Below are 12,373 nucleotides of genomic sequence, written 5' to 3' on the forward strand. Positions count from 1 at the left end.
ACTACTACCTACCTGTTCAAAGGGCAAACATTGAAAACATTGATCATGGCAATTGTTGGCTAGTATATGGAAGAACTGGAAGTCATTCACTGCTGGGGGAAAGTAACATCGTATAAGCACTTTAGAACACAATTTGCCAGTTACCTAAAATTTAAATATTCCTCTGCTCTGTGACAAAGGTACTATACTCCTAGATATTATCACAAGGAAATGAAAGCATAGGCCCATATGAAGACCTGTAAATTCATGGTCATAGCTTAATTTGTAATAGCCAAAATCCCATGCCATTTAACATATAAAAAGGTTAAAAAATTATAGTGCATTTGAAGAAGGATTCTGGGAAGATAGGAAGCACTAGGAAGTCATCTCCCTATCCTGACAACTGTACTGGCAGAATGTGTCTACTGTAACTATTTTGGAACTGTGGGGTCCATTCAAAGGCTTACAATTTCCAGAGGAGGGCATAAGCAGTAGTAAATTACAGTTAATTTGGGTCAGTGTCAGTCCTTAGCACTGTAGCAGCTCCCATCCCTCATCCCCTTGCCCTATGGTAGGCAGCTACATGTGTGTCCCTGGAGCAGCTTGCATGCAATTTTTGGGAGCCTGGATAGGACCCCACTCTCCAAATATTGAGGATCTGTGCTCTAACCTGATTGCAGAGGTGAAAACAGAGATGGGCAGCCATTTGTGCAACCCTTATTCAATTGCAAGCCCCTCCCTCTCTGGCAGAGTGACTTCGAGGGAATTTAAGGGACTAGCACATTCTTCCCCCTTCATTTTTCTTTCTCTCCTTTTGAGAGCCAAATATTTAGGGCTAAGACATTCCAAAGCAATCACATATACAGGAGAATTTTAAAAGTCAAGGCACAGGGTCAGAAAAGACCTGAGATACACCACAGGCTGTTCCCCAGCAGAGATAGCCAATGACAATTAAATTTTAAATTAAATAAAAATGGCAAGCCCTGGAGAAAGATGAAGACTCTGATTTCCAGAGTTAACACATTATTAAATTTAAATTGTCCGGTGTTCAAAAAAAAAATCACAAGGCATATAAGGAAACAGGAAAGTATGGCCCACTCAGAGGGGGGAAAAATCATCAGAAACTGTCTCTTAAAAAGACCTGATGGCAGCTCTACTACACAAAGACTTTAAAGCAACTATCTTACAGATGATCAAATAATGAAAGGAAGACCTGAAGAAAGGCGAGAAAATAATGTTTATGAACAAAAATGGAAATATCACACAAGACAAAGAAAACATAAAAAGAAAAAAGAAATTCTGGTGCTAAAATTACCATAACTGAAATGAAAAATTTGTTAGAGGATTCAAAAGCAGGTGTGAGAATATGGAAGAATCAGTGAACTTCAAGATAGGAAAATCAAAAGAAAAAGGATTCAAGAAGTCAACCATGTAAGGCACCTCTGGAACACCTTCAAAAGGAACAATATACATGCTGTGGGAGTCCCAGGAGATGAGAGAAAAGAGAAGAGAGAGAGCTTGAAGAATTAACTCTCCCAATTTGATGAAATACATGAATATAAGCATTCAAGAAGCTCAATGAACTCCAAGAAGGATAAATTCAAAGAGGCCCAAATGAAGACAAATTACAATCAGTCAAAAGACAGAGAAATTTGAAAGGAACAAGAGAGATGACTTGTCACGTACAAAAGATACTAAGTAAGATTATCCAGATTCTTCATCAGAATCCTTAGAAGTCAGAAGGCAGTGGGCTGGTATGTTCAAAATACTGAAAGAAAAGAAAAATGGTAACCAAGAATCATATATCTGGCAAAATTGTCTTTCAGAAGTAAGGAAGAAATTAATTCCCAGATAAACAAAATCTGGAAGGAAGTTTGTTACCACTAGACCTGCCCAGCAAGAAATGCTACAGGGAGTCCTTTCACTTGAAATCAAAGGGCATTGGACTAATTCTAAGCCATATGAAGGAATAAAGATCACTTGTAAAGATATATACATGGACAATTTTTAAAACTGTTATTGTTAACTTTAGTTTATAACTCCATTTTATTTTATTTTTAAAGATTTTATTTATTTATTTATTTGACAGAGAGAGAAAGCTGGCCAGGGAGAGAGGGAACACAAGCACAGGGAGTGGGAGAGGAAGAAGCAGGCTCCCAGCAGAGGAGCCCGATGCGGGGCTCGATCCCAGGACTCCAGGATCACGCTCTGAGCTGAAGTCAGACACTTAACGACTAAGCCACTCAGGCGCCCCTATAACTCCATTTTAAAATTTCTACATGATTTTAAAAGGTCATGCATTTTCTTAAAAAGCTCATGCATTTTTAAGAACAATTATTAGCCTATGTTTTAGACATAAAATGCATAAAAATGTAATTCCATGATATCAATAACTGAAAGAGTTGGGGATGGAATTACATAGCAGCAAAGTTTTTGTATGGTATTGAAGTTAGGTTGATAAAAATTCAAATTAGAGGGTTAATAATTTTTGAATGTTCAACATAATCTCCATGGTAACCACAAAGAAAATAGCTATAGTATATACACAAAAGGAAATGAGAAGGGAATTAAAACATTTCATGTTAAAAAAATGAAAAACAAAAGTAGTAATATAGGAAACGGAGGACAAAGAAGCCATCTAGAAAACAAATAGCAAAATCACAGAGGTAAATACCTCATCAGTAATTACTTTAAACGTAAATGGATTAAACTCTCCAATCAAAAGACAGAGACTGACAGAATGGATGTTTAAAAAATTATCCAACTATACGCTGTCCACAGAGACTAACTTGACAGCCAAAGACACAAGTAGGTGGAAAGTGAAAGGATGGAAAAACATTCCGTACAAATAAGTTTCCATACAAAAAAAGTTTACAACACAAATTTGGACATTTTTATATCATAATAAAAGATTTTATACAGCAAGAAGGCATAACAATTATAAACATTTATGAAACTAATAACAGACCAAGAAAAGATGTGACTTAAAATTGACAGGAACCTAGATGAAATAGACTAATCCTTAGAAACACAAACCCTATCAAGACTGAATCATGAAGAGAATATCTGAATAAACTTATAATTAGTAAGTATAATGAATAAACAACCAAAAACCTCCCCACAACAAAGCTCTGGACCCAGTGAGTTTATTGGTGAATTCTACACATTAAAGAAATAGCACTAATCTTTAAGATTTTCCAAAAACTTGAAGAGGAGAGAACAATTCCTTATTCATTTGCCCTGATACCAAAGCCAGAAAATTGCACTACAAGAAAAGTGCAGGCCAATATTACCTATGAACATTGGTGCAAATATCTTTAACAAAATACTAGCAAACAGAATTTAGCAGCATACTGAAAGGATTATACACTATGTTTAAGTGGAATTTATTCTTGGAATGCAAGGAAGTTTCAACATATGAAAATGAATCAGTGTAATACACCACATTAACAGAAGGAAAAAACATAGGACCCTATCAATTGATGCAAAAAAAGCATTTGACAAAATCCAACACCCTTTCATGATAAAAAATCAACAAGCTAGGACAAAAGGAAACCACTTCATATCTATCAGGATAAATACTATTCAAACATTTTTAAAAAAAATTTTTAAAGAATAAAACAAGTGTTGGTGAGGATGTGGAAAAATCAGAACCCATGTATACTGCTGGCAGGAATAGAAAATGATAGAGCAACTGTGGAAAACAGTATGGAGGTTCCTCAAAAAATTAAAAATGTAATTACCATATAAGCCAGTAATTCCACTTCCAGGTATATCTATAAAGAAAGTGAGGGGGCGCCAGGGTGGCTCAGTTGGTTAACTGTCTGCCTTCAGCTCAGGTCATGATCCTGGAGTCCCAGAATTGAGCCCCACATCGGGCTCCCTGCTCAGCAGGGAGCCTGCTTCTGCCTCAGCCCCTCACCCTACTCGTGCTCTCTCTCTCTCTTGCTCACTCTCTCTCAAATAAATGAAATCTTTAAAAAAAAAAAAACAAGAATAGAAAGCATGGTCTCAAAGAGATATTTGTACACCCATGTTCACAGCTGCAGGGTCACAATAGCTAAAAGGTGGAAGTAAACCAAATATCCATTGACAGATGAATGAATAAGCAAAACATGGCATCGAAATACAATGGCATATTATTCAGCCTTAAAAAGAAAGGAAATTCTGACACATGCCATAAAACATGGATGAACCTTGGAACGTTATGTTAAGTGAAATAAACCAGTCACAAAAAGACAAATACTAGATGACTCTATTCATATGAGGTACCTGGATTAGTCAAATTCAGAGAGACAGAAAGTAGAAGGGCAGTTTCCAGGGGATAAGGAGAGGGGGTTACTTTGGAGTTATCGTTTAATGGGCACAGACTTTTGGTTTTGCAAGATGAAAAGAGCTTGGGATGCGAACGGTGATGATGGCTGTACAATATGAACGTACTTAATACCCCTGAACTGTGCACTTACAGATGGTTAAGATGGTGAATTTTATGTTATGTATATTTTACCAGAGATTTTTTAATTTAAAAAGAAAGCATAAAAAATTGCAGTGGATTCACTCAAGAGAGCACTACTCAACAGGAAAAGGAATGAACTGTTTATACATACAGCATGGATAATTCTGAAGATAATTACATTGTGAAAGAAAATAGACCAAAAATAGGGTATAAATACTTTATGATTCCAGTTGTATAAAATTCTAAGAAAGGCAAACAAACCTATAGTAAAAAAAAAAAATGTAAATCAATGGTTTTCTGGGAAGGCAAGAAGGGATAGTAAAGGGCACGAGGTAGTTTTGTGGGTGATGGAAAGGTCCACTGTCATGGCTCTGGTGTTGGTTCCCTGAGTGTATACATACTGAAAAACTTCTCAAATTCTGCACATCAAATATGTACAACTGTTGCATGACAATTATATCTCAACAAAGCATTTAAAGAAATTGTTGTATATAAAAATCTGATCTCCCATTCATTTTAGAAATTTAGAAGATTTGGCAACCCTACATTGACGCTCTTCTCTCTCTCGCTCATGCCTTGGCAGCAAAAATGGCTGGCTATGTGACAAACGCTACACCCCTGGAGTACAGGATCTACCTTCTCTCAGCCCCTACTCTCGTGCCAATGTAGCAATAGCTGTGGCACGAACAGTGCAAGGAGCCTTAGTACCCACAAAACCTTTAGATTTTTGCTCTGCCAGTGACCTAAGTCATAAGACAGAGGTTTGGAGGTCCTGAGAATTTCTGCAAAGCCTGAATCCTGCACAGTCACACGCAAAGGAACATTTGTGGATGCACTTTTAGAACAGGAACATTCCCTCTAGCTTGCTGCAGACTCACCTACTCCATTATCACCCCCAGTATTTCCATACAAATTATGGTCTCAGTTGGGCCCAGTAAGTCTTAACAGTTAGGAGACCTGTATACCAGATCCTAAACTTCAAGGCATATGGCTCCTTGGCAGGTGCCAGGTAAACAGTGTCTGCTTAACAGTGCTAGGGAATGTGAGGCTTCCCCTGGAAACAAGGGGCCCTATTCATGCTGCTCCAGGTGCAGAGGAGGCTGTCACAACTGCCCCATCCTCAGGTCATCTCTGGCTCACAAAAATTCACGCCATTCAGATCACAACATTAGGCCCACAAAGTCCCACCATCTTTCCCAGGAGGCCTTCAGTAGCCACACAAAGGAGGCCAAATCTGGACTGAGAGCTATTCTCCACCACCCTGCTCTTTCCCTGAGGCAATACTTTTGGAGACCCTTTTAGTTTGGTAGACCTTAACTGTGTTCTCAACCCACTTCACAGTGATCAAAACACATGGGATTAAAGGTGGCTTCATCACTAAGGCAATAAAGTAGGTAGTTGTTGGGATGGGAAATGTGGAGTCTGGATAAAGCCATCATGAGCATCATATGAGATCAGCCATGTCCTTGAAAGAAGGGAAACTTTCTCTGCAAGCTGCCAGCAGAACCCAGCTCAGGTCTTCACGGTCAAAAATGGGTCACGTCCACAGCTACACTGGTCCCAGAGGGACGGAATGACATCTTCCTTTGGCCTCAGACTACTTGGGATTCCCTCTTGGAAAAAGAGAAGAGGTCTGAACACAGGGAATGGCTGACACATGCTCTTGGAGACCTGCCAGAGCTCAGTGGCTTCTACTGCAAACCCTCATGATGACAAAGGTCTGGTAGAGTTCACGGTGAGAAAATGCTACTTTGTTCCAGAAAGCTTCCAACATAACTAGCATTCATAGGGAATCTGCCCAGTGTGGACACTGGGATGAACAAGGTTCAACCTCTGGCTGATGGCCCCCTTGTAAAGACTGTTCTCAGAGCTTATCTCCACCGCACATCGTTGTGCTGGAGGAGGGTGCACATTCTCTGCACTCCTTTCCCTAGTGTGAATTTTCTGGTGCCGGACGAGGGTAGGCCTCTGGCTGAAGGCTTTTCCACACTCGCCACACTTATACGGCCTGTCTGGTTTGTGAACCTTCTGGTGTTGCCTCAGATTAGACCGTTGCCTAAAGGTTTTCCCACATTCGAGGCACTCGTAAGGCCGCTCACCGGTGTGAAGTCTCCGATGGTTATTGAGGCTGGAGCTTTGGTTAAAGAATTTCCCACATTCGGGGCACTGATAAGGCCGTTCGCCAGTGTGAAGTCTCCGATGGCTATTGAGGCTGGAGCTCTGGCTAAACAGTTTCCCACATTCGATGCACTCATAAGGCCGTTCCCCAGTGTGGACTCTCTGGTGTTTCATGAGGTCAGAGCTTCGGCTGAAGGCTTTCCCACATTCACTGCACCCGTAAGGCCGTTCGCCAGTGTGGACTATCTGATGTTGGATGAGACTGGCAATGTGGCTGAAGAATTTCCCACATTCATTGCACTTATAAGGTCTTTCTCCAGTGTGAACCCTCCAGTGTTTAATGAGGCTGGAGTTGCAGTTGAAGGACTTCCCACACTCACTGCACTCATGAGCGCTTTTGCCCGTATGAACCCTCTTATGATGAATGAGGTTGGAGCGCTGGCTGAAGAACTTCCCGCATTCGCTGCACTCGTAAGGCTTCTCTCCCGTGTGCACCCTCTTGTGCTGAATGAGGTTGGAGCTCCGGCTAAAGAATTTCCCACACTCGCTGCACACATGAGGGCTTTCCCCGGTGTGAACCCTCTGATGTTTAACGAGACTAGAGTGCTGGCTAAAGAATTTCCCACATTCGCAGCACTCGTAAGGCTTTCCTCTGTTGTGATCTCGCTGGTGCTGGAAGAGGCTGGAGGCGTGGCTAAAGAATATCCCACATTTGTTGCACTCATAAGGCCTTTCTCCGGTGTGGGTTCTCTGGTGCTGAACAGGCGTGGGCTTGTCACTAAAAGTGCTCCCAAATTCACGGCACTTGTTACGGCTTTGCACGCCAGTGCTCTGGGGTGGCTCCTCCACTCTGTGAGCGACCCGATGCTGCAGAAACCCGGATGTGGCCGTCTCGCCCACAAAGGCTTTCCCATCCTCCCTGACTGTGAAAGGTTCCGTGGATGTGTCATCTCTGCAGCTCCTCACAAGTGAGGCCCTGTCCTCATCCCTTCTGACAGGCTTGTCTACATTCTGATGCTGGTGAAGGTTTGCACTGGACTTGAACCCTCTCCCAGATGCCTCACACACGTCTGGCTTCTGCCTGGGATGTGTTGCCTGGTGTTCAGTCAGGTGCAAAATGCCTTTCAAGTGCAGGCCACATGTGTCACAGGAGTAGTCCTTCTGGTTAGACAGAGCCGCCTGGAGCTTCCTGTCCTGTGACACTCCTTCTGCAGACACATTACACTCACCCTCCGTTTCATAGCAAAAACCTGAAAGCAGAGAAATGCTGGTGAAGTTCCTAGGAACTCTGGTGGAAGGAAGCAGCCCCGTGACAAATCAGGCCTGACCATGGCATGCATCCTCGGGACCGCTGGCAAGAAGAGGGGCCTGAGGTCGGGGTGAGGAATGGTCTGCTCTGCAGTACTGTTGCCTGGCAAGGTCACAAACCAGGGGAGGCCTGGCCAGGACCAAGGACACAAGATGGGGCACAGTACTGGGCCGGAAAGCGGGGTCTCCAACTCACTTCTCTCTAAAGGCTTTCCAGCAGGGCCTTGGCCGCTGCTAACACACCAGCCCCGTGCAGAACGGTGTGTCCAGGCCCAGGAAAATCTGATTGCAACTGAGTAACCGCTATTTGAGACTATGAAAGGGAATATGCACCTATCATAACATATTAGGTGTAGGTCCACGTTGGAGACAGTCACAGAGGGAGCTGTGGAAAGAGTGAGCCAGGGGCCGCAGGTCAGAGCAGAAACAAGTAGCCGATGTGGCAAGAACGGGAAAGAAAGGAAGAAGAGAGACGTGGCCACTGGCTTTGGCACCAAAACCATGATGAACATGAGAAAAACTGCAGGTGTGATTTGAAGACAGTAGTGACATCACCTGTCCCCCCCCTCCACTCACCAGAGACAGGTCCGCTGTACACCCCTCTTGCCATGGCTGACGTCATGTCCACCCTGTCAGGTACCCACGGCTCTGCCCCCATCTGCAGCTGGGCAACTATGTGAGACCTGAAAGCCGTAAGTCCTGAGGGAAAGACAGGGCAGGTAAGTGGCCAGGCCCTGGCCAGGTGAACCACCTGATGACAGACCACAGGAAAGAAAGTGAGATATTACAACAGGAACACACAAGGGAGCTACGGCGGGAACATCCCAGTGGTCACAGCAAGCAGTAACCACGTCAGGGTTGTGGCCGTCAGGCCCTAGGAAGCGTTAGCTAAAGGACATGATCACTCGGGCAGAGACTGGCCAAGCCAGCCGGATCCACTGGGCTCCCTGCAAGACTCCTCATTCCCGGCCCCCTCCCCACAATGCTCTGGGGGAGCAGGTACTGGGGCTGCTCAGGGAGAGGCTGGGACACTGCACTCGGCATGGGCCTGGAACGTGCAACGCACATCCTGGGAGAGTGGGGAAGGAAGCGGTGCCCATAGGTCTGGCCGTGGGAAGGAACAGGGGACCGGCAGAAACGAGCTCAGAACCCCGGGTGGGTGCGAAGGCCTTACCCAGCGAGGCTATCAGTGCAAAGTTCTCCAGCATCACGTCACAGTACAGAAGCCTCTGAGCCTCATCGAGGAGCCCCCACTCCTCCTGGGAGAAGTAAATGGTCACGTCCTCAAAGGTCACACAGCCCTGCCATGATGGGGACAGTTTATTCCAGGATCGGCTTCTCTCCTCACGACTCCCCTGCTCCCCCTCCTCCCCAGCTTCCCAACTCAGAGGAGATCCCAGGCCCTGGTTCCACTGGTGTTTGCTCTTTTCTGTGCCTCACCTGACCTCTGTGTCAGTCCACAGCATCAACGGGCAGGTGGGCAGAGAGACACCACGGCTCAACCCCCTCCTCTGTGGGCCCCCTCCCATGTCACCAAGATCACGCTTCCCACAAACATGGACTCAATCTTCTCCCCTAATTGCCAGTACCAAGGCCCTGGGGCCAATAGCTCACACTCACTCCTTGGACTGCAAGAAGTCACTGTACCCTCTCCCCATCCCAGTTCATATCATAGCCATCGCCACAGACCCTCACATGTCACTCTGCATACGACATCCAGAAAGTTCTTAGCAAATACAACCATGACCCCATCCAGACCCTTGGATGGCTCCCACTGCCAAGGGCAACACCAGCCCGTAATCTGAAGGTCTCCTCGCCCAGCTCTTTCCTGGCTTCAATCTAAGCCACGCAGAGCCACACAGATATCAGATACCTTCAGGCCTCTTCCTCTTCGATGTTGCACATGGGTCCTCCTATCCCCACCCACTCAGGGTCACCCACTCCCAGCTGACCCCATTTGCCCCGGAGCTAATTCCCCAGCCCAACTGAAAACCCCCAGGCCCCATCAAGGGGCACCACAACGGCCTGCTGAGGGTGCAGAGGGGTGAATGAGCACCAGCCCGGGGCTCGCTGTAATCCTACCTGCATTACGACTGAGCCTCCCTCCCATGTCTACACTCCCAGCCAGACCCCCTTTCCCCACACAGCACCACCACCATGAACACTACTCCTCCATGTCTGTCTTGATGATGCCAAACAAGCCAACCACGGTGTCCCAGCAAGAGACCCCGTGCTCAGTTCTCAGGCCCCGCCTTCCTCTTTCCCTCTAACACCACTGCCACGGTGACCTGAAGGTTCACCCTCTTGAACTGGACACACCACACCCTTGTCCCCATACCAGACGCCACATTTTAGATGTTTGAACTGTGGAAAGACTAACCAAGTAAGAAAAGCAAAGGCTATTTATACTGAGCTTGTGGTAGCAAGGGAGAGAGCCGCTGTCGCTGACGTTCTGGCAGACTCAAAGGCAGGCAGAGGAGCGGGAAAGCTTTAGAGCAGAAAAGTGAAGGCTTCAGATGTGCCCTGACTGGGGGCTGCTGGCCCGGGGAAGCTGTAGGCAGGCTAACTAGAAGAGGCACATCCTATGTGATTGGTCAGGGGGCATATTTGGTTTTCTCTGCTTGGTCGCAAGTTGGTACCGGGAACAAAAATTAGAGAAGCTGTCAGTTATTAATCTAGCCCTGGTCATCTGGGGCCAGTTGTTACAGAAGCTACGGTTCCTGGATTGTCACTTGAGATGGCAATCTGGCTTCCTGCAAGGCTAATTTAAGCAGGCCAGCTTCCTGGGTTGTTTATTGTAGATAAAGAGGTTGGTTTCCTGGGCAGGTCCCTGCAGGTTGTGGGTAAGAATTCTATTTTTATATATGGTCTGGCCTTTGTCCCTTTGTGTATTCGGTCTCCCATAACCTTAACCATACCGCCCCCAAGACACCATAACCGGTGTCTAGATGCCCACTCAATCCCATTCAGGGGTCTCTGGGACATCCGAGCTCAGCCGGGCCAAAACCCCATTCGCTTTTATATTGAAAATTCCTTCCACAACCAACTGCCCCATCGCAGTTGATGGCGCATGCATCCTTCCAGCTGCTGAAGCCAAAAGCCATCCCTTCTCTTTCTCACTTTCTACATCAGAAAATCTGGGCAGCCTGACTTAAAAGAGGGATCCAGAATCCAATCACTTCTACCTCCAGCCACCTGCCGTACTCACCTGAACTACTGCAAGAGCGGACTCCTTGCTTCCCTCCCTGCCTCCACCCGTAAACCAAGTCCGTTTTCCGCTCTGCGTCCACATGGCGCCTGTCAAGACCCGAGTCAGATCGTCTTCCTCTTCTACTCGAAACGGTCTATGGCTCCCAACACCCTCAGCAGCCCTCCATTCCGGGGCTCACTGTCTCCCACCGGCTCTCCGAACACTCAGCTCAATCTCACCGCCAAGCATTTGCACACGCCCGTCCCTGTGCCTAGGAAACCCTTCCTCGCCTCCTGACCCTAGATTTCGGAAATGGGAAGCGCTCTGTATATCTCCGGCCTGGATCCAGCACTCCAGGCTGGGTGCAGTTCCCCTCCAGCGCCCCCAGACTCAAAAGCCGAGGAGAGGTGGGAGAAGATAAAAGACAAGGTCCACCTCCGCGGTGCGGGCGCCAGGCACGAAGACGTGGGGATCGCGGCCGCTACCTGTGCGCTCACCTGTGCGGGGTCCCCGAGTGCCGCCGCCGCCGCCATCGGTGCCCGGGCTCGCAGCGGAGCCGCGGGACACGGATCAGCCCCCAGTGCCGCCATCGGTGCCCGGGCTCGCAGCGGAGCCGCGGGACACGAGTCAGCCCCCGGTGCCGCCATCGGTGCCCGGGCTCGCAGCGGAGCCGCGGGACACGGGTCAGCCCCCAGTACCCCCCGGCTTCACCTGGCCCCGGGCGCGGCGGGCCCTCGGGCCTCTGGCTCCCGGCTGGTGCAGGCGCGCCGGATGTGGGGCGCGGGCGGACCTGGCGGGCCCGCGTCTCTGGGGCGCGGGGCGGAGCAGGGTTCCAGTTCCCCGGTCTCTGCCCCCTAGCTCCGGAAAGGCCGGTGACGCGGGCGCGCACACCGGGCCCGGGCCGGACTGGCTGGCCTGGAACGCAGGAAGTTCCGGCCCGAAGCGGCGCCGCGCTCCCGGGCTGTCATTGGCCCGGCGCCAGGCGCGGACTCAGGGTTCAGTCTCCCCGGCCGGCGTTTCCCGTTCCGCCCACGGCCGCGCTGGAGGGCTGTGCTGGGGGCGATGCTGGGAACGGTGCTGGGGAGGGGGGAGATGGCGCTGGGAGGGCGGTGCTGGGTGGTGGGGCGGGGGGCGGTGCTGGGAGGGCGATGCTGGGTGGTGTTGAGGGGGAGGGGGAGGTGCTGGGTGGGCGGTTCCGGGGGGGATCGGTGCTGAATGGTAGTGCGAGGGGCGGGAGGCGATGCTGGGTGGTGGTCTGGGAAGTGGTGCTGGGAGGGCGGTGCTGGGAGGTGGGTTCTGGGAGCGCGGAGCTGGGAGGGCGG

General features: G+C 48.1%; 1 protein-coding gene across 3 annotated transcripts in view; it reads right to left on the reverse strand.

The window, feature by feature from the left end:
* The window catches only part of ZNF792 (zinc finger protein 792), a 20,653-nt gene extending 8,493 nt beyond the window's left edge, over nucleotides 1–12,160 (reverse strand). The window contains exons 1-4 of one of the 3 annotated variants that reach the window (XM_045796660.2): nucleotides 11,549–12,160; nucleotides 9,036–9,162; nucleotides 8,438–8,560; nucleotides 6,535–7,803 (exon numbers count right to left, since the gene is read on the reverse strand). In XM_045796660.2, coding sequence (XP_045652616.2) covers nucleotides 6,535–7,803; nucleotides 8,438–8,560; nucleotides 9,036–9,162; nucleotides 11,549–11,698 — 1,669 coding nt within the window. In that variant the 5' untranslated portion in view covers nucleotides 11,699–12,160. The other 2 variants (XM_045796659.2, XM_045796661.2) reach the window with 2 other exon arrangements.
* Between the last annotated feature and the right edge of the window lie 213 nt (nucleotides 12,161–12,373).

The sequence above is a fragment of the Ursus americanus genome, chromosome 21, assembly GCF_024610735.1.
Source record: "Ursus americanus isolate L20-20 chromosome 21, mUrsAme1.1.p, whole genome shotgun sequence".
Lineage (NCBI taxonomy): Eukaryota > Metazoa > Chordata > Mammalia > Carnivora > Ursidae > Ursus > Ursus americanus.